Genomic DNA, 22,308 nt, shown 5'->3' with positions numbered 1-22,308 from the left:
GTTTTGTCACATCGTTTTTAATAAGTAAACTTCAGGAATCGAATGTTCTGGGATAAAAATTTAAAAAAATGATTTCCTTCTGTTTGGGAGTTTGGGAATCCATGCCAACAGGTATACTTATAAAAATAATAATGATACAATAATACTAAAAAAGTGACAAGACTTTTTAATAGTTTTCCATATCTCCATGTTTATTCATTGCAATCTAAGTTTCAACTTCAAAGTTCTGGCTTATTATGCAGAAAAATCTTCCATTTCCTTGTGCTTACGAAAAAAAAAAGTAAAACATAATAACAACTGCAAACTCATATAAAATAAATCTGAACAATGCAAGAACTCCAAAATAATTCACAGTTAAACAGTACAAGGGATATAATTTGGACCAAAAATATCCTAAAAACTAGAAATAAAGGAATATATTGAATGCAGTGCCGTAGAAATAGTACTGGCATTATACAAATATATAGGCTGAATCTTTACCCTGCTGGGTGCTGTACAATGCAATACAAAAAGTGCAGCAAGTTGATTTATTGTGCACAGATAGAAGACATGTCATAGTCAAAACAGAGGAGCTACATGTATCTAGGTCTGGTACCTTGTATCATCACTTCGCTCTATTGCACTGGACCTACTCAAACGTTCACCCATTAAAAATGATCAGATTTACTCATTCGATCTAACACAAATAAGCAGTGTCCAAAGCCATGCCGTGAATTTCATTTCCAAGAAAACCTCAGTTCAGCTGTCTAAACTCCAGTTTTCAGCTGGGTGATACTGGGGCATTTTGTCACTTTAAAGCATTGAACAATTGCTATCGCTTGACTGAACACTAGGAGGTATGCCTATAGTTTTCTCAACACAGCTCCGACTTTCATCAAGTTAATCACTAATGTCAAATTAAATTTTCCAGTTTGAACTACTTAAATGGATGCACAAATACCCGAGTTTGCTCTGATCAAATTCCCCTCTAAATATCTACCAGAAACTATCAAGCATATTGTAAAGCATCATTTCTAACTTGGCAAAACTTAGGTTTTATCTGTTTACATTTGAAACAAATAGAAAGATTCTTTATTTACATAATTCTTGCACATGCTCACAAGCAGTACATTGATTAAGGAGGAACATCTGAATAAATTGCCCAAAATGCAAACAAGAAGCGGCATGATTATCAGTAGTTAGTATTTTTGTAAAATTAGGTATAATGTTCATTTGACACCAGAAACTGACAGGAAAGGGCCTTAAAAGTGACTACGTACAAAGCCCCGGCCAATGCTGAGTTTTGCTTGGAAAAATATGGAAACAGTTACATAAATGACAGGACTTTTACCTCTTTTGTTCCAGAAAGTGTGTGCAATTTTCATACCCGTCAGGACAGCAAATATACATGAGAGAAAAATTACATTGCACAAAGTTTGTCTCCTTTTTTTGCGATTAGAACAGAATTACTTAATTTCTTTCATTTAAAGCTGCCAAATTTACAGCAAATAGATTCATCTACATTGCACATATTAACAGACTGATGCTCTAAAACCTTTAAGATTTCCTGAAGCTGAATAACAAAGATGATCTCAGCAAATGAAAACAGAAAAAAATAAATAATTTGAACGACAACATCTCAAACAGTCTAAAATTCCTTTCACCACACCTCTACCTATTTTGGCATCAAAAAGATGATGGAACTAAAAACTTAAGGTCAACTTTTACCAGTTTTACCAGTTCGCAAATTATGATGTAGCTTTGGAACAAAGCTACTCATCATTTGTTTTTCATTTCCTTTTTAATAAATAAACTACAGTCTTCAATTCATTAAACTTTGACATTGGGTAGATATTACCACCTGCTGATATCACACAAAACAGAATTTCTTTGAAAAGCAAATGTTAGCAAATAACGTTGTTTTACAGAATTGTTGGAACTAGGGCAGGGTATGTTTGAATAAATCAACCCTTTTCCCATCCAGATCAATTTCAAGGTGGACTTATCTGAAACTGTCTGTTGAAGTAATTCGGAAGTCGTAGGTTCAAGTCCAACCCGATCTAGCTTGTGGAGATTTGTTAAACGAGCTCACTGAGAAAATTCAGTGAAACAATGCTTGGAAAATGAATAGTACAGCAAAAAAACCCTTGTTTTAAAAAGAGGCCAATCTCATTCACGGGACGTAATCATGCCACTCCTTCTGCTGATTCAATCAATTTCAGATGCGTACTGGAATGAATTTCATTAAAAAGGCACAAGAAAGATGCACTGCGCATTCATTGGCACTACGCATACTGGCACTGCGTATGAATTCTAATTTCGTCCATGAAATATTTTCAAAGCACATTTCTAAAAGAGCCTCCGTTTTACTGCGTCAATATCTACATCTTCCTTTTAGTCTCTGGATAAGAAAACGAATTCCAAACGTTATAATTTGGAATCACTGTCTTGAGTGTTTAATCCGTTTTTTTGTCCTCTTCAGACTTGGGCGACGTTGGCGTGATGGGCGTGTCCGGCTCCGTGGGGGAAGTGGGCGGGCTGCGGATCCTCTCCAGGTCCTTGAACACGTTGTAGTTGGCGGCCATGTCGGCCATGGCTGGGGGCCAGACCCGGCTGGCCTCCTGCCTCCGGGCCGGGACAGAGGGAGGCTTTACCCCCACGGCGCCAGCCTCCTCGGTTGCCAAGAGGCTGCTGGGTTTCTCTGCAGGGATGACGTGCTGACGAGGAGCAGCATCCCTGGAGTTCTCCGGGGCTGCAGATGTGGAGGTGGAGGCTGCAGCAGTCGGGATGGTAGACTCCCTGCACAAGTTCTCCTTGGTCGTCTGCAGGTTGGCGAGCTCAAGTTTCTTGAGTTTACAAGAGAAAGACCGAGATGGGTGTGGCCAATTATAGTGCACCACTTTGTTACTTACTCCCTAGGTATTACCCTGTATTGCACCTGTGTACAGACCTAACACAACATTTGACGTCGCACTCTGTTAACATGTACGCTTTTCTATGGGGGTTAATTGTACTGTGTCCTACCTCACTGCAACAGGAAAGCACCAACATGTAAGACAAAGAGTGACATCACTGTGTTCCAGGTCTACTGCTTCTTTAGCATCCCCTCCCTCTCCCTCCACACCGCCCATGGACTTACGTCAAGGTCTGGTTCCCACTTACGTCAAGGTCTGGTTCCCACTTACGTCAAGGTCTGGTTCCCACTTACGTCAAGGTCTGGTTCCCACTTACGTCAAGGTCTGGTTCCCACTTACGTCAAGGTCTGGTTCCCACCTGCATCAAGGTCTGGTTCCCACTTCAGCCCACAGGGTGGAGATTAAGTCACTCAAGAATAATTTTACCGAACACGCTAGATGGAAAGGCAAAGAGTTTCAGGGTGCTCCCCTCACCAATGTCAGAAATTTGTCACTTTAAATTCTGTGCCAGGGCGATGAAATTCTTGGTTTTAATTGTTTCAAATTCTGTATGGAACCTAACACACGTGTCTGACTTGTTGCCAGATTTACAAACTTTACCTTGAGCGCTTCTCTGCGGTTGTATTCTAGCTTGGCCATCTCCATGGAGACCCAGTGTGGAATGTCTGGTATGGCGTAGGCGATCGCAAACTTGATCGCAAGGATGAAGTGCTGGACGCAACATGTAGACATAAGCAAAACAAATCATAACTAATCAAATTTCACCTGAAACAGCATGACCTAAGCATCACTTTCATGTCCAGATTTTGTAATCCCAAGCTTGATGTAAAAGACTGAGTGACAATTTAGTGAATCTCAGTAATGAAATATTTGTGCACAATCACATCATCTCCAGAATGCCAATGACGGCTGATAAGAAGACCATTGATTCAACCTTGTCATTTTTTTTTTAAACAGGGAAAAAGCAGTGTTCTTTGACAAATACATGTACCTACTTTTTATGGACTTCAGGCTTATCAAAGTACATGTACCTTCTAAATGGTAACAGAGAGACTACAATAGCCAGTGTTGTGGTCAGGACCAGATGGTCCGAGACTAAGACCGGCAGAAAGTAGTCTTGAGACGCACGTCACGGCTATGGGCAAGTGCTTGAATCTCAGACTGAGTCTGAATATTACGGCTGCGGCTAAGTACAGCATATGTAGCCACTGGCTACCGGCTAGTCACTTCCCATAGGCACCAGTGTTACAGCAGCCGCAGCCGAGTGAGGTTCCGACCCCAGCCTTGCTGTCTAATGCCGTCGGGATCCCGTGTGGATCTACCTGTACACCAGGTGGAAACTGGTCGTTTGTGGGTGTGCGCCTGACTCACCTCTAGGAACACAACCACCAGGATGACCCCTGACACAGCCAGTCCGGGGAATGCCCTGGAGATCTGGCCCGTCGTCCCCAGCAAGGCGCAATTGACGACGACACCAATCACGCCCATGACCTCCATGGCATCCTGCCCATCCAAAAACAAAACAAAACAAAAGGCATACACATTAAAACGGGTTAAAAAAAGGTTCACATCCTCTTTGCCCTGTTTTTAGTTGTTCTTAGCAGAATAACTGCGGGTGAGAGATGTAGAGACCTGAGATGTAGAGTATGCAACCTGGTGTTAGCTAATGTCAACTTCCACTCCTATACAGCTTAAAAATTGTCACTGCAGAATACCGAAACAGCACTTCTCTCTGGTTGGGTACTTTAAAGGGGTCAAACATACAAATTCCCTTCGTAAGCTAAAGCCAAAGACTTGGAAGGTTCATTTTCAATTTCCTTCTCTCGTTACTTGAAGCTGGAAGCACGGGGCTATCGACTGGTAAACACAAGTGGACTTTATAGAGAGAAAGATGCTTAGGGCCAGAAATGTGGAAAGTTGCTCGTGACGAGGACAAAACTGTTTCCGGAGCTAGGATTGACAAAACACACCTGCCAGGTGCCGATGTTCTCCACCCGTTGGCTGAAGGGCCTCTGCATACTGGAGCACAGCTTGAAGGCATCACTGCGAATCTCGATGACGTTGTTGACCAGCGCGCAGACGGCGGCCAGCGGGAACGCCGAGGAGAAGAGGATGACGTAGCCAAACTGGATGAACATCTCCAGGTAGTCTTCAAAGGTGTCCTGGTGGGAGGGTGGGCGGAGGCATAAAAAATGAGGAGGTGGTATGTAAAGCCCACTTCCCGACCCAGACCAGGCTTGAATTGCCAGAGCAATTTGTTCACAGCCGATGAAATTCCACCCCTCTACCCAGGCAAATTCCACGACTATTCAATCAAAATTTCTTATACTTGGTGAGAAATGAATGCCATGCCAAATTGTGACATCAAGATAAATGCTTCCTGCGTGAATTTGTTAAAGTGTGACGCATCTTAACTCCAGCGAATGTTTGTCACAGGTGCTTCAAGACGTCAGATGTGCATCGTAGTTCCATGGGCTGGAAACAGATCCCAGACTTTACGGCAAAAACTTTCCACACACAGGTTACAGTACTAAACAGACCCTGTACAACTAAACTTGCAAATCCAAAGTAAGTACAGTTTGGAGATGGTGCAGGGTCGCATGAATTTACTTTCACACTGCAACATAAGAGTGTCTTACATCGTAAGTCTTCATAGAGCTTTCCACCTCCGCCTGTGTCAGCGTAAATTTCTCGTTGGGTTCCTTGCTGTGGTAAAGCTCTTTCTGCTCATCCTTGGCTGAAGCATCTGACAACAGAAAGACATTGAACTGAAATCGGTCTGGTTATTACACACGCACAAGAAGATGAAGGTAGTTTACGCTACGGCGCAGTATCGAGAGGCAGTGTTGTAGCTAGGACCATAGAAAATCCTCACAAGTCGGTCACAAGTGCCTACAAGCCCATCACAAGTCCTCAAAAGACCACCACAAGTCCCCGCAAGTCTATCACAAGTCCGCATAAGTCCCTGCAAGTCCACCATGAGCCAAGGCCTTATGAGATCTCTAACTTCAAGACAATGGCACCAAGTTAATAGACCTCTGAACTGATGACCACACACTTTGTTTATTTGTGTGCTTTCCTACAGTGCTCAGTGGACCGTGGGCGCTCTCTGGCCCTATAGGAAAGTGCGCATGTGAACAAGCGTGACGTCAACAGTACAGAGGCCTGTTCTGAAACAGCTTGTTCAGAGAGTGCCTTCCCACCGGCGTTTTCTTCCTTTTCAGGACTCGTCTCCTCGGGGTCCGTCTTGGGCTTCTCCGTCTTCGATTCCTCCTCCCCACCGTCCTCCATGTCCACACTACCCTGCACCAGCTTGTAAGTCATCTGGTAGACCTTCAACTTCTCCAGGATGTACGGCAGGAGGGACTCCTTGATGTTGCCGATCAGCTGCTTGGTGATGATGGTGGTGGCGAGGGTCTGAGTGCGGTGGAGAGAATTTTGTCAAACTATGGTAAAAGGTTTAGGGGCGATGCACGATACGGTGCACGCCCCAAATGTTTATCCAAACGAAGGTCTATTTCAAGCTTGTGGGTTGATATCTGTAACGATCAGATTATGCAACATGTCACTGGCTCTGAAGCGTTGAAGCCTGCAGGCACTCTGTGAGATCAATGCGAGCCAACAAACCAAAGAAACATTGAATAATCATATCCCATGTAATGACAAAGGGGGAGTTGGATGATTTGGTTGTGAGAGAGCCATGCCCGATAGCTATGTCAGAGTTGCGCTTTGTCGACCTTCTCCTACAATACAATGGACATGCCGCTGACTGTCAGCCTCCTCGGCTGGTTTAGTGGCATTGTGAATTGTTCCCATCTGGTTTCACTGGTGACCTTGTCATAGAGGCACACGCTCTACAGATTAATGAGCGCCAACTGGCTAGCACGCCAACTTTGTGCTGTACCACTGTCTCCAATGGTTCCATTGTCACACTGTGGAAAGTGGACGAACTTTTAAGTTGCAACGACGTGGTGCAAACAAACCAGGTTGGTTTTATGGCTGCATTAGACTGTTGATTTAATGCTGCCGATAGTAGATCTAAGGGAAAAATTTCAATCTTTACAAAACAGATTTCAACAATTGGTGAGAGGCAGCATGTTGAGGGGACTACAAGGAAGCCTCAGTTGGGAAGGGAAGGAAAGTCCTCAGTCCTCTAACAGGTGAAGGATTGAGGACTGTTAGGGTTAAAGATCACCAAAAATGAAGGATTTTAAAAGATTTTTCTACCTGCTTCAGCCGCTTCATGTCTTGAAGATAAAAAGCTATGTAGAAAAGGGCCAGGAAGTTGTTGATAAACTGAACCTGAAGAGGAAAAGATGAGAACAGATCAGTGTTTTCATTTTAACGGTTGATTCTGGCAGCTCGCTGAGAGATGACCACACCAAATAATGTTGCACTTAGATCCTGTGGTGGCTGGCTGACAGCGACTCTCTCGATGTTTAATCTTGGGGAATGGTCGACTTTTTGGATCTGGTAGCACTAAGCAGGCCGTCGCCGTCCCATATATTTCAACCAACACACTATGGGTGGGGCAGGGGAGTTCCTAACTTCCTTTCCTTGCTTGATACCTTCCAAAATCCAACAAAAACCTCTGTTCAACAGAAAACCTTCCTCAATCTTGAAAAACCCTCCAAAAACTTCCTGGTGGATTTTGAAGGATCGTGGGGATACGGCCTAATGAAGATCAACTTATCTGAAGTTCACATAATCATTAATGCATATCACAGGACCTACCACGACTAACTTGATGATGAGGTGGTTCTCGTACGTGGCCTGCAGCCGGTAGTTTTCCTTGTCGTTCAGCCAGTGAGCAATCTTTTTGTAGAACTCCTCGAGAACGTAGATGACGAGGGCCAAGAGGATCTTGGGCAGCACGCCCACCCAGCTGTGGGAAACCGTGAAGGAAGTAATGGCATAATAAAGGGAAATCTATCAGATTTGTCATCAGGTTTGGCATATCAACATCTCGGTTGTCTGCCTTCATAATTTGATTTGGGAGGCATTCATGGACTGTTCTTTTGGCACTTGAAAACTGCTACCACCAAGCACCCCATGTTCCCCCCAAAACCACTGATTGATTTGGGCATTTTCACATGAAAACTACGTAAAGAAAAAAATGAAAAAATGAAGAGGACCAGCGCTAATACTTCAATGCTACTTTCATATGAACTTTACACAAGAAACAGTGGAGAAGGGGTCTAAATTGTCCCTACATGCATGTCTACGTGCACAATTACTACTTCAGGAATGTCTGGCCAAAAAACAACCCTCTAGAGTCCAAAAGAGGTCCGGCCACTCCCCTTGCTCCAAATGCTACTGGCAAGAAATGAAGAAATGTTCTAATGTTCTTCTGTTTGTGTGGTCACCCTGCGGGAGCCCAGGTTGAGAAATGGCTGAGTAAAACCAAGATTCTTGCTACCTTGCGAGTACTATTTGGGAGTCCCAGCTCTAAAACATTCACCATCACTTTCATGGAAGCACTCAACATCTCAATGGGGAGCAAATTAGGGGGTACTGTTCTTGAACCTCACCCAGAGAAGCGTTCAGCCTCTATCTGGCGATTGACGAACTCCTGGAGCTCGAAGAGGGTCAGGATGATGCCGAAGGTGATGGCCAGGCAGAGGAGAATGATGGGAAGGGTCACAAAATAGCGGAAGAGGTTGCGCTTCCAGGCCGGGTAGTGGGGCTCCAACCGGCCCGAGATGGGGCTGACCTGGGCTTCTCCCTGAAAGCATCAGAGGGGAAAAAATGAAACTGGAAGAATAGAAGAACTTGGCTTAAAAGGGGTCAAAACAGAGGGTGACAACCAACAATGGGCAATTAAGCAACGTTGATTATTTGACCAGTATCTGGACAGACACTTGTTATTTCATAATATTAGGTCAACATGACAAAATGGAATCGTACACCACTGGGCTGACTTCAAGGCAACTCACCGTGTAGAGCGGCCTCGGGTCTTCAATGAGCTCATGCTTGGAGTCCAGCGTCCCCCAGTGGTAGGCCAGCTCCGCCCCCTTCCTCTTCCAGGACTCCAGGTAGAGTGTGGCCCAGATGATGTTGAACGTGGTGAAGATGACAAAGTTGAAGTCTTCACTTTCCTGGGGTGGCGTAATAGGGGCCCAGGCTTTTTGCATTTATGTCCGTCACCAGTTCTGAATGACTGGCTGTTTGGTTTTCTTTTGGCTTTTGTTTGATGGCTCAACCAACCTGAGATTCGAGACTTAACGACCACCATTCCATATTTACACCACCAACCCACAAATTCTATACTAAACCTTAACTTAAGCACAGAATCCTCTGCTAAGACTATACAAATGCACAAATCAAATTATTACAAAACTGGTAAAACATGCTGATCATTAGAGCAGACCTTTTTATTACTATAGCTAGCAAAGATTATCTATAAGTTTGATCTCTATTAAACTTCAACTTCCAGGGACATTATTAGAAGCAGAAGACAATGGATCTATATGAACTGGAATATTAGGCGTGGATTCAGAAAGCAAAAGATTACCACAATGAACCAGTTCAGTATATCAAAACGAGAAGGGTCAGCGGAGAACAAAGCCCTTGGAGTCGTACCAATTCCCACATGCTCAGTGTACGCCTGAGCATATTCAAAGTAGATAATTGGTTGAACTGTGGAATCAGCAAGCAGAGGATTACAATAAGCCGGTTTTTCAAACCGGCTTATTATTCAAGGGCATTCAAGGACAAAGCACATGATGCCGTGTCAGTTCAAACGAATTTAGTGCGTGAGCGTTAGCGCACAGCCCGCTGATAATGCTGACCTTACACCGATGCTTTCAAATAATCTTCACTGTTTAAACTACCCAACTGGCTCATTAGTCATGTCGGAGGCAAATTTTCCCTCTGCACTTTGGGCGAGCTCTTTTGGAATTGAATTAGACTGCGACTGTCTCACCTGATTACTCTCTGTGTAGAAAGTCAACACGGCTCCCAGCAGGGCTGGGAATATCAAGGCCTTGGTGTACTGTCCCAGCCAGGCAAAATACATGGCAATCTTCACGCCAAAGTAGGCACAGATGTCATCTGCAAATGTAAAAGGTGATACTTTCTCAAGAGAAAAAAAAACAAAATTGGGGTTAAAAGTAACATTCTTCCGATCATGAAACTCGCATCACTTTCAATTTTGTATCCAACATTAAAATTATGATTTTTAACTTAGAGTAAAAACGAAAACGGAATCTTTTCCTTTAGTACAAGAGGTCATAGTGAATGGAAACCCGCGTTACACACCTCACTATGCAGATTTGCACCATCTAAGTGAAGTCTACGAGATTTAAGGACCAAGTTCTTTACCCAGTGGCTGTAGTCGGAACACAGCTTGGACCCAGTTTGTTCGGAGACTGGCTAGAGCCTCGCTGTTATGCAAGGGCAGAACCTGGGAGATGATTCTTTTCGATAATAGCTTGGGAACTGCAAGAGACAAACATCAGATTAGTGTACAGATTAGTGTAGCCTGCCACTCTTTTCATTCCACATATTTTACTCCAAGTTGCATTGCACTGCACTGCAAGTAGTAAAGATAAGGCCCAATCCTAACCCAAACCAACCTAAACCCACCCCACCCAACCCAGCCCAGCCCAGACCGAGCCCAGTCCAACCTAAACCCACCCAACCCAACCCAATCAAACAAAACTGAACCCATCCCACCCTAATTAAACCCAACAATCAAACCCAACAAACCCAAAAGAAACTAACCCAATGCAGCACAACCCAACCCAACCCAATCAAACCCCATCCAACTCAACCCAACTAAAAAACATACACAAAAACAACCAGACAAAAAAATGGTACTGTGTATTTCTTTTTAATTTACCAATCGCTTGATCTTCAAGAAACTTGATTTTGCCCAGTTTGTCGCCCTCTACGGCTCGGAGATTCAGCAGCATGTGATGCACGATGGCTTGTCGTTGCTGTGGCAGAGAACGTAATCAACAGGTATCAAGACTACATGAACATGCGGGGTTGTGCCTTTACAGGTCGTCTAAAAACTGGATATCCGAACATCAGTGATTCCACTCATATTTCTCTGTCTTGAATGTACGGAATCAACAAAGCTTTGCTTCGGCTTAATTCCTGACACACTGCCTTACTACCTAAGAGGAGTTACAAAGTACTTAACAAAGACTCGTGAAGGCAAATTTAACTTTTCGTATCTCTGTCTTCCCCTCATATGATCTCAGATGAAAACTGATCTGCTGGATGCTATCTCTGCATGTGGTTTGATTTTGATGCACGAACCAATGCATCCATGCGATATGCCCTAAAGGAGCTCTCGAGAGGACGTGGCACAGCGCCCTCTATGGTGCCCGTGCAGAGCCCACACCTGAGAGGAGAAGAACTCCTTCTCCCGGTCCACCCCTTCAAACATCCCTTCCTCGGCGCAGGTGAACTCCTTCAGCCCGCCTCCGTACTCCTCCTTGAGAGGTTTCCGCAGGCCAAGGTCTTCCGCACCCTTCAACAAGCTGAAAGTGGTAAAAATTACAGTTCATTTCACAAACCACGTATTTCAACCATTAAACTCCCTGGTCTTTCTATTAGTGAACAACTTTAACCAGGGTTCCCACGGAAATGTGGACAAAAAATTTAATGACTTTTCAAGGACTTTCCATGACTACATGTAAAATGGGACATTTCATGCCAGTTTGCAGAAAAAGGTTGTTTGTATTATGAACTGGAAGAATGCAAAAGCCACGACTGTAGACGGTCAATGAAAGCCTGTATTTGTTATTACATCATCACATTAAAAGTAGCTCATCAAAAATAACCCTTGCGTGATCTCGATTTCCGTGACTTTTGCCATTACAACAGGATTCCAGGACACCTGATATTTACGAACATTTTCTGCAACTTTTCCATGATTTTCCAGGTCAGCATTTTCCAGGAACTTGGGAACCCTGTTTACTAACTTCTCCAAAATTCCATAAAATGGGGCCCAAAACCAATGACATGTTCTTTAAACTTGTAGTTGTCGGCTTATCGAATCAGTCTACAGATTTAACTTTCTTCACTGTTCGCCATCACCCACTTTGAAAATCTGGCCGTCATATAGAAGCCGTAGACGCCCGTGTTGCCATGGTGACGGACATGCACGCCCAACTCGGGCGTCCGGGCCCGCAGCCGCGACAGCAGCCACATGAGCGTGTCGTCATCCGTCTTGGCCGGAAAGGTCATCAGGACGTCGCAGTCGCGCGTTGGGATGGTCTGCATCCATAGCTTGTTGGTGTGGATGAACTTGTTGGTGCGGGCAAACTTTTTGCCAAAGAGTTTTGCTGGGCATTGGCGAAAACAAAGGGGAAAAAACAAGCAAAAGAATCAGATGGATGTGAAGCATCCAAACCACATTAAATGGATCGGATTTGGGGTAACAGACAATGTGAGATGTGACAAATATTTCAAGTTCTTGGACACAGAAAGTGTAAACATTTCTTTTTTTCGACCAAAAAACCCAACATTTTCCTTGAAGCTCTACATTTGAATAATATGACCCTATTGAAAAAGTATTCACGTAATTTACGTAGATTGAACAGCTTGATCTGATCGGGCAACTACCAGCCCCTTAAATCCTAAAATCTCTTCCCCATTCAAAAAACATTTGTTGTTTTACATTTGTTGGGGTTTGTCTTCTGTTGTTAGATCAAAGGTTTTCCCCAGCAGTTTATGAGTAGAAAAATTCAAGTACCACTTTATCAATATTTAGTGCTCTTCTTTCATCATGCACGCATCGGAGGAGTTGGCTCTTGCATTTATCTTATTTAACCCCGGTGGTCTTGTTGCCATGGCAGCCATTTCCATGGCAACTATGCAAGTGCCTTACAGCACATCCTCATCTTCTCCTTCAAAAGGGGATGTGCTTGACAGAATACCAACTGTGTTTTAGGCTAAGACAATCTAACGCTATGAACCCATTCAAGAACATTGCAAAAAGCACCTATGACTGGTTGTATTGATCTAATTCAAGTACTAGCATTCCACTGAGGAAATTTTTAAAATAGCAACAATTTCTCATTTTGCTAATTCCTTTCTTATTTTTGGAAACTAAATGAACAAATAAAGCTCAAGATATGGTATAATAACTGGTTACAATTCCTCCTTTACAGCAAACCATTATGGCAATATTCCAAATATTGTAAATAAATATTTCCAGACACCAGACTGAGTTAACAATACCAGATAAATATGTATTTAAATTTGTTCCACTGCATAGAAGCATTGGTATTGCAAGTTTGTATTTCATTGCAATAGCGGAAACAGGGCCTACCAGTAAACTACACATGGTTACTTTTTCAGGGGAAAAAAAGTGATGGGATGAAAAATAATTGTAAACTTTTCCCAGAAAAGCTGAGGCAAAACCATCAATCACTTATGGTTTTTTTGGGACTGACCATACTTGGTATGGTTTCAATGTATGTCTAAAGTTTATACGAAAAGCAAAACAATTGAGCAAAGATTAAATCTAGTACCCTGTTCAACTCGTGCCTCCATGCTGGTTTGTGAACACAACAGCTCATTAGAAATCTCTCTGATGGGGGCCCCACAAGGACACAGTTAGTGATGCGTCTCGGCTACACATCTCATTAATAAACTATTTCATGCAGAGATACCAAGACACACACACATCACGTGGGCACGTGGAACGGTGGACAGCAAACAGCAGTGGGGAAGAGGCGACACCAGGCATCGGGGCACTCTGGTAAAACGGTGGCCGAAAAACAGAAGAAGTCACTTCCTACACGTGCAGCAGGCAACACACGCAAAAAAAACCAAGAGCAAAACAGAAAAATAACCAGCAGAGGCTGTCTGTTGATGTGGCGTGCCGCCACGCATGTGCTGGAATAACAGGAGGGCATTCAGGGCCAATCAAATACGAGAATGACCTCCTCGTCAGTTCAGCCGAGACAATTTGCCGGTTCCTTCGTCGCACAGTGGGTTGTTGTACAGCGCGCAGGCAGCTGCGGTGGTTAGAGTAGCACTCAGTAGGATCCTACAGAGAGGGGGGGGTGGTGATGTGGGCGAGGAAGGGAGGTCGTGATGGTGATTGAGGGTCAGTTGAGGGTGGTTAGACGATGATTAATTTCGGTCAAATCCCAATGGTTAGGGTTATAGCAGCAAAAAAATTAAAAAAGTGGAATTTTAAAGCCGCAGAAACCAAAGAAACAGAAAAGTGGGGAAAAATATGCTCACAATGAACGGTGAAAAGGACGATGAGGTGTGATGACAAACGAAAGAGTGACAGACGAGGGACACGGGACAATGATTGAAGAATAGAAATGGGTTATTGCAGGAGAGATAGGAAAATGCACCATGGACAAAGAACCACGGGAATAAGTTTGAGAAAGACAAGAGAAATGAAGGGAGAAAAGATTGGTTTAGAGAGTAGAAGAGAAGTATGGATGAAAATGACAGAGGAGAGAAAGAGAGAAAAATACAAATTTAGAATCACATTCAATTACATATCAAGCAAAACAGACATTTCTATTGTAACAGCAATCGAATGCATACACGTACTAAAGGCATTCATGCGACTGAGTCAGTCGTAAAAATAAGAAATGTAAAACACACCAGATTTTCCAGTTAAAACAATGATGTACACGTACATTATTTTGCTTTTTTCGCATGCATGCTGTATCAATGCACAGATCGTCAAAGGCACTGCAAGTTCATTATGCCCTTATCCACAAAAAAGAACACAAGTTGACCAAAAAAAAGAACAAAGGTTTTGGGAAAAAATGCATAAATATGCAATTATCATAAATCAACAACAAAAGTCACATCATTCTCAACTACACATATGTACAAGCAGACCACGCAACTCACCTACATGAATGACAGGTACAAGTACACGTACAAATCCCTTTCTACAGGTGCATGAGAGGTTTTGCATTATTCTGCAGTTTTCTGGGAAGGTACTGTACATGTACTGTACAGTAAACCACTGTAACTTGAAGTCGTGCTTCTGTAAAAATAATAGGATTCCCAGCCTCCTCCCTCCCCCCTCCCGGAGGGAGGGGCTTCAAGAGGTTTTTATACGTTGTGTAACTCCCGCATGTTCAACAAACAAATGCACTTATACATGAATGTGTGCATAAATGTACATGTACAGTACATTACGTATTGGTGTTGTTCTTGTATGCATTTTAGTGTCATGCACCTGTGTGTTTTGCTATGAACACCACGCAGTAATGCTGGATTGTCTCTTTTTTACTTTGCTCATGAAACACATTTGTTGGTACTAAATGAATACACCTGCACCCACATGCATACATGTAAATACATAAGTACACATGTAATTACACGCAAGCCACATACATATAATTTGATTATCAATCAATTTCATTCAAATGAAGACATGAGTCACTTTCATTCAATTAGCCAAGATTCTGGGTGAGGGTACAGTATGGTTAACTACATGTACATGTGTGGGTCCAATCCGTTACAGCCATCTAATCCTGCAGGCCAATACTCAGTACGATTCAATACACTTGTCAGCTTGTGTGCGACCGGATCCCACAAAATGAGTCTTGAGGCTACGTCTTCGGTAGTTGAAGGCATGAGAGGGAGCGCAAGATCAGTTCACTGTTTTGATGCATCACCCATCATGCCCATTTTGGCTATATATCCGAATGAAAATGGACAATGTTTGGCTGAAAATTGTTCCTGGTTCCCACTGATTTATGCGGTACAAAACTCTCTTCAAGGCCTTTCGCTTCAAAGTCGCTTGGGCGACTTGTTTCTGATTTTCTTGGGTTGGGTATTTAACATATGGACATGTACATGTACGTGTCCATGTCCATGTATGTCCCACTTGCACAATGCATGCATTGATATCACAGCCACTCCTATAAAAGCCGATCACATCATTCCTTTTTTCACCCTGAAATGAACTGACGGGCGATACAATTTTCATTTAATGGTCAGGACAGGACAAAGAAGGGCTACATGGTGAATGTCTTTAAATTGATTCAGCTTTCATTTCATTTATGCATCTGCTTAAGAAATCTCATGTGTCCTATCAGAGCGCGGGAATAAAAGATGTGTGGGTGTCACATGCGAGTTTAGTCAGATCTGTCTTCAGAATTTCAGATCATATGTAATTGACCAGTGTACAAGTTTATGTACAGGTACTTGTATGTGAGCTCATATACGCATGTACCGGGTACATGTACCCAACAGTAATATACACACACACGCCATGCTGGACAAATTGATGAAATAAATAACATCCCACCGACACCTGCGGCTTCCGCCCCCCCTTCTCCCTTCACAGTCCCATTTCAGTTCATACCGGCTCTCAAAGTAACTTGGAAAGAATATGAACAGGCATTTTGTTATTGTGGAAAACAGGCACAAAGAGTTCCATCGCACCTTCTGACCCTTTTAAATTAAACCACCGTTAAAATTTCTCACAGAATAATTCAATCTCTCCGCACACACCTATGCCAACTAAAAAAACACAGAGCTTTCATTTCATCGTATCCCCTTTCTGAGACACAGACACACTCAAGTCAAAGGAAAAAAAAAGAAGGAAAAATATCCGTTGAACAAAACCAGGATGATATACTAAAACTCCAATATACTAGACAATTTTTTTTTATGATAGGAAAATTTCGAGAAATCTTCTACAAGTGGTCGTGGAATGGCCAGTGTCTCCACTTTTAAAAGGACAACACTGCAATGGCATGCACAGACAATGAGTCCGGGTACTGACAAATATCAAAAGTCAATCAATTAAATTGGGAGAAAAAAAGATAAACTACGGACTACCGGTACAACGTATTGTACAAGCCTTACCACAAACATGCGCTGACAAAGGAGCCAGTCAATGCCGTGGCCAGAAGAAGAAATAACACCATTGCCGAAAGCAACAATCACAACAACACAATGCATTCACTGTACCACAGCTAAAACGCATACATGTACATGCATTTCACCGGAACTATTTCACAATGCAGTCCACAGCTGTGACAGTGCGGATCACATCAATGCTACCAATGGGACAGAAACGTCCACAATAATGCTTGCATGTAATTGATACTTTATACTGGACTTACGACCCTAATGGGGAGTTTCATGCGTCACAGCGTTGATAGTTTGTCACGGGACAATTCCCTGTGCGTGTACGTGTACAAGGCCACACAAAAATTAAATAAGGCCGTCTACTCAAAGCATCGGCTCGCAACATAGTCAAACACCTACCAGCAAATTTCACAGCCAGCGGATCCCTGCTGAACAGGCTGCCGATGTCCATGACGAAAGAGTGGAAACAATTCCCAGGGGCTGGCGGGGGCGCTGGGACCTGTCCCTGGGAACCAGTCAGTTGTTGATCCCCGAGCAAAGATTAGTGAGTACCTGCCAAATTAGCAAAAAATCTGCAGTTTATGGAACAGAAACACAGGGTAGACCTTCATCGAGGAAAAAAAAAAAAAATAAACAGACAGCATTTAAAATAAATTACATGAAGACTGATGGAATTGCTGTTTTCTTGCTGTACTCTTTGTTATAATGTATGGTTTTGTCAAAAACTGCAATTTAAAAAAATGATACGACCAGCTGGAGTGGCCAGCTGGAGTGCTTTATGTCGCGATCAGCACATACAGTACATGTAAATAGGAAAAGATGGCAAACACAAATAACTTCAGAGAAGAGGAGAACCTTGCCTCGAAAAAGCTCATCCAAGAAGCTTACACGTAAAAAAAACAGGCAGAGGGTCAATGCATAGGCAAGAGTGGACTTTACTTTGCAGCAATATACCAGTACATGTACATGTACATGTATGTACTCGTACCTATATCCAGTGAGATAAATTTGTGTTGCAGGTGTGCAAAAAACATGCGGTCCACACGAGGGCGCTACACGTGGGTACACACCGGCAAATGGTTTGGAACAGTTGAACTAGTCTACGGTGTACCATGTAAGCCTCTTTCTCTTTGCTCCGCTGCACTTGTGGGGAAAAAAAAACCACCTGCAGGGTGTAATCGACAGAGCGCATGTACCGGTATGCCAATGCATTGCATAAAGTTGATGCAAGCTTCATGGCTGCAGACATCCATAATGCAGCCTGTCTACCATATGTCTGCACATTAGTATAACAGATGCCAAACGTCTCGCTTGGCCTCATTTGGAAAAAAAAAAGACAATCCCTCCCAGGCCACAATTCTGTGTACAAGCATCATACATTTTTTATATCGTAGCACTTTCAGTGATTATCTGGAGATGTTTACGCCTATAGTGTACTTCGTGTACATGTACATTTACTTTTCAAGTGTTTCATTTTGCTCTGTGCCAAAACACACAAACGCGCGCGCCATACGCGCTGCACATGAATTTTGCTGTGACTTTTTTAATCGGGTTTTTATTGGTACCCAATGCGCACGACAGCCCAGAGTTACCAACTCATTTAACACTGACTGAATTAAGGGAACGATTTTTTAAATTTACATGTAACTGATCTTATTTGTTGAAAGACAGCAATGGAAAGGCATGCATATGAAATCGGACAACCTTGCTCGAATGTTAGGGAAACATTTGTTTTAAAATGATCAGCTATGGATGTAAATAAACATGTGCCACTGCTCTGAACGTGCGCGCCTTATTCAAAAAACATGCTGACATTTGCATATGTTGTACTTGAGCATTGCGTTTAATTCAATATCCTTTCTGATTTTGAATGCTCTACAAGCACACTCATAGATTCCAAATGTCTGTGCCCAAGATGGCGTCAAATTTTCTCCATGCGGAGAATGAGAAGTTAGTACTCTAGTTTTTAGATACATGTAGCTCCACGGTCCCAGCCGTACTGCATTCAATTCAACTTGGGTAGCTGGTGGGGGGAGGAGAGAGAAAAGGAGGGAAGGGGAGGGGATGGGAGGTGTTACCGGTAGCAACCCCTCCCTGCTCCATGTACATGTATGGTGTACCAGCACATGCAGGGTACATGATCAAGTACTTGTTACACATAATTTCTTGAAAAGTAAATATCAAATTTCCTTTCAAATTTAGACATTTTATTCAACTCTGGTACATGTATGTATACAACTGGTACATGTAAAATACATGTACGTGTTTGCTATAAAAATCAGCGATGCCCTATTTATGCTGCAGAGTCCTAACAGTTCAGTAGATATGATCTTTGGTTTCTACGTCAGTCCATTCTACCCTATAAAACATTCTCACGGTACATGTCAAAAACCAAAAACTGATCCCCTCTCAGATCACGCGTTACTGGCCTTGTAATTGAGGTTCTTTTATATCACCATCAGGAATGTTTGGCATTACGCGTCTGATCTTCTTGTAAATATTTACGAACAGAGCACACTGTCTGAAATGTCAAGACCTTTTCTTGCCACTAGCTCTTCTAAGAGCCAGCTTCCATGGTGTACCTGCATATACCTCTCTCTCTAAATATTTACAAATTTCAGTACATGTATAACTGAGGATTTATTGCTTACGAGACTTTTTTCTGCATAGAATACAGGTTGCTTTCATATACATGTATACCAGTAAACAGCATCTGTCCCATTTTGGATAAGTGCTCAAAACTTTGCCTGTATGCCTCCGGTGTATCACAGATACGCTGCGCTTCCCAGTGGGAGGGACGGGCATTTTTTTTTTCCAAAAGCAAGAAAAGGCGATGCATGATGTACATGTCTGCATTTGTCAGACTGCATGAGAGCTCCATTAAAGGGGATGGGCCATGTAGGGTTAAAATGACGTTATATGATAGTTGTCAACTGTCTTATACACCATAGGTTGGATTAACCCCTCTTTTATCTCATTAAATCAGCCAACTTGGCATTTTCTGGGTGCTTTTTTCAGTCTCCGCCGGGGCTCTTCCCAAAAATTTACCGAAATCGGTCAATGAGGGCAGCAGACAAATCTTGGCAAAAATTTGACATCATAGGCCAGACTCGACTTTCCAGACCAGAATGCACAGTTCCAGCAAGAAAGTTGGTCGGACCAAGCAAGCGACTCTTAGTGTACGGCGAAAAATATTGTCGGAATGGAACACCAACTTTGACGAAGTACATGTAGGCTAGCCTATAACCATGGACAAAAACTACCCCACAAAATCACTGAAACACACGACAAAACAACCAAACTGGCGAAACAGATAAAAGACAAGGAAGGCAGTCTAGCTTTCCCAGTAGGCAGTAGGCCCTAAACACAAATCCCAACCCAACGTCAACCCATTTCGCGTCACCTGGTTTTGTCAGTTGTCGACACGGCAAGCTCGGTGGTCGAGTGGTTCAGCCGTCAGTAAGTAAGCAGGAGGTCGTGGGTTCAAGTCCCACCCGAGTATACCTGTGGGTTTTCTCACAAGCCTTCGGGGGCAAACACTGAGTATACAGTGTTGTAAAACACATTGGGCAGGGCAAAAATCCAAAAGGAGTCAATGTTTTGTTGTCGATCCTCTGGGTCACCGCCATGCCTGTAGCCAACAGTCTCGAGTTGCAAAATCTCTTTCCAAGTGTATTCTGGTTCGAACTGGTAAGGCAATTTCTTGTGCCTCATCAGCTCCTTCAATCATGTCAATATTGCTTTCTTCGTCAAATGAATAAGACGAACATGACAACTGATTGCTGTGGTCGGAAAAAGCATCAATGATGGAATTATCGTCACTTGATGGCACAGGCAAACGCTACTGCATTACGTACATGTTAACGCGTCGCTGCGTAACAGTAAACAGTTGCTGGATAAAGGACTCCATCCTACGATGTCATGATTCTTGGGAATTTCTTCAGACAACTTTCGGTACACGACGGCTGTTGTTTAGCTTTTGCTCCAAGAAGGGAGTGAAAAAGGGTCCTGAAAACTAATTTTTAACATATTTCCGCACATTTTGAAATTATGCAGATGTGTTTTCTTGTACTGTATGTTTGTTTTATGTGTTGGTGTATGTTTTACAAGAAATCTTTCCAGCACGGCCCATATAAAGGCAAGAACATTGGGATTGTTTATAGATTTATACACCCACAGGGTTACATGTACTCGTACCGGTACACTGTCTTTACTTGCAGTACCCACTCAATTTTCATTTTAATCTGCACAAAAATATGTGACCATGGCAAAAATGGCACTCCATACCTAGCCTATTATTGGCAAAAAATTAGGTTTTTTTTCCACCATCCTCACCTCTCATCCCTCGATGATCCGCACACAGCTGCATTAGTGTGGTTCCCTGACCACCGATCTCCCTGACATCTCTATACACAATCTTAACAAGAGCAGTCGGAATTATTGGGTCTGGTATCCAAATCAACATAAACATTTGTTACGCGAATACACAGTGTCTGTTTTTGTTCCATAACGTACAGCCACAAGAGTATACAGATGTGTGTAGATCATCAAGGGATGAGAGGTGAAGATGATAGCAAAAGCCTCATTTTTTGCAAATAATATCGGTTAAACGCTACAAACTACACTTGAGAATGGTAGGTTAGCTATTTTTATAGGGTCTTTAGGGGATCAGATTTGCTTTAGCAAGCGCAAATGGATGTTTTATCTGGTACGATTGCTGGGCAGCTTTCAAAATGCCATAGCGTGTGGAACCATCAAAAAGGTGGAGTGCAGTAAAGCCTACGGAGTAGCACCTTAGTAGTACTGTTCAGGAAGTGCATCATGTCGGCCTCTTGTATGTAGCCTACTACTAACATGACATGACATTTATGCCGACTGATTTCCGAGTAGGCCTAACAGGTGTATGAGATTGGACAAAAACCCATCAGTTACACAATTAAACTTCTTGATGGATCTGCTGACATGACCCATTGCCAAAATATTGCCTAGCAACCCTGTTCTTAAACATGTTAAAAAATTTTGGCTCACAGTCAGACATCCGGGAACTTCTGTACATATGACAACTGTATGATGAACCAGGAAGGGTACATTGTAGATTTGCCCCTTTACCGTGTGTTTAATAGTCTATACCCCAAGTGACAGGAATTTTAGAAGTTTCCGAATGTTTGTTTCCCACAAATAAAGTCATGACACTTGACAGTCTGGGCGATCATGGCAATGCTTGTCAATGTCATGCTTGTTGAAGTTGTTCGTGAACGTACACACAACATATGAATGTTGTGGTGGAACCAACATGACTAATGAAACGGCAATCGTTTGTTCTGTCGTCTGCAAGAAAACTCTGAACAAATTTCTTTCCGAGAAAAGGTTCAAGGCTCACCTATTACTCCTTCAGCATTGTTATTTCATGATTTGTGGACCTCAGACGGCTCCTTTGCTTTGTTTGGCCTATCGTGTCCAGCCGCTCCTCCTTGGCTGCACCATGGCTGCATGACCGATGACCTTCTCTCCTTCATTCAGCGTTTCTTACACCCCCCCATCATCACTTTTCTTAATGCAATCAGTAGAGGGCGCTAGTCAGCAGACTTAT

General features: G+C 42.9%; 1 protein-coding gene across 4 annotated transcripts; it reads right to left on the bottom strand.

Moving 5' to 3' along the window:
• Window positions 1–163: 163 nt before the first annotated feature.
• Window positions 164–22,249, bottom strand: LOC110984128 (anoctamin-8-like). 4 transcript variants are annotated; one of them, XR_015425267.1, is made up of 18 exons: window positions 22,099–22,249; window positions 17,118–17,270; window positions 11,950–12,193; window positions 11,248–11,386; window positions 10,738–10,834; window positions 10,218–10,334; window positions 9,820–9,947; window positions 8,831–8,992; window positions 8,426–8,619; window positions 7,629–7,779; window positions 7,122–7,196; window positions 6,098–6,311; window positions 5,534–5,640; window positions 4,865–5,056; window positions 4,266–4,397; window positions 3,495–3,605; window positions 1,748–2,825; window positions 164–1,650 (listed from the first exon to the last, which is right to left on the bottom strand). XR_015425267.1 is itself a non-coding variant. In XM_022243959.2 (17 exons), exons 2-17 carry the CDS (start codon window positions 17,167–17,169, stop codon window positions 2,436–2,438), a joined length of 2,505 nt encoding a protein of 834 aa, XP_022099651.2. In that variant the 5' UTR covers window positions 17,170–17,270; window positions 22,099–22,249; the 3' UTR covers window positions 164–2,435. The 4 variants fall into 4 exon arrangements, 3 of the variants coding, with proteins under 3 accessions (XP_022099651.2, XP_086993132.1, XP_086993133.1); XM_022243959.2 differs by having other exon boundaries at window positions 164–2,825; XM_087137006.1 differs by lacking the exon at window positions 22,099–22,249 and adding an exon at window positions 13,385–13,905 and having other exon boundaries at window positions 164–2,825; window positions 17,118–17,266.
• Between the last annotated feature and the right edge of the window lie 59 nt (window positions 22,250–22,308).

This window comes from Acanthaster planci, linkage group LG05 (genome assembly GCF_054643075.1).
Source record: "Acanthaster planci isolate LZ-2023a linkage group LG05, COTS_SCS, whole genome shotgun sequence".
NCBI lineage: Eukaryota > Metazoa > Echinodermata > Asteroidea > Valvatida > Acanthasteridae > Acanthaster > Acanthaster planci.
This window is presented reverse-complemented; position numbering and strand designations above follow the sequence as displayed.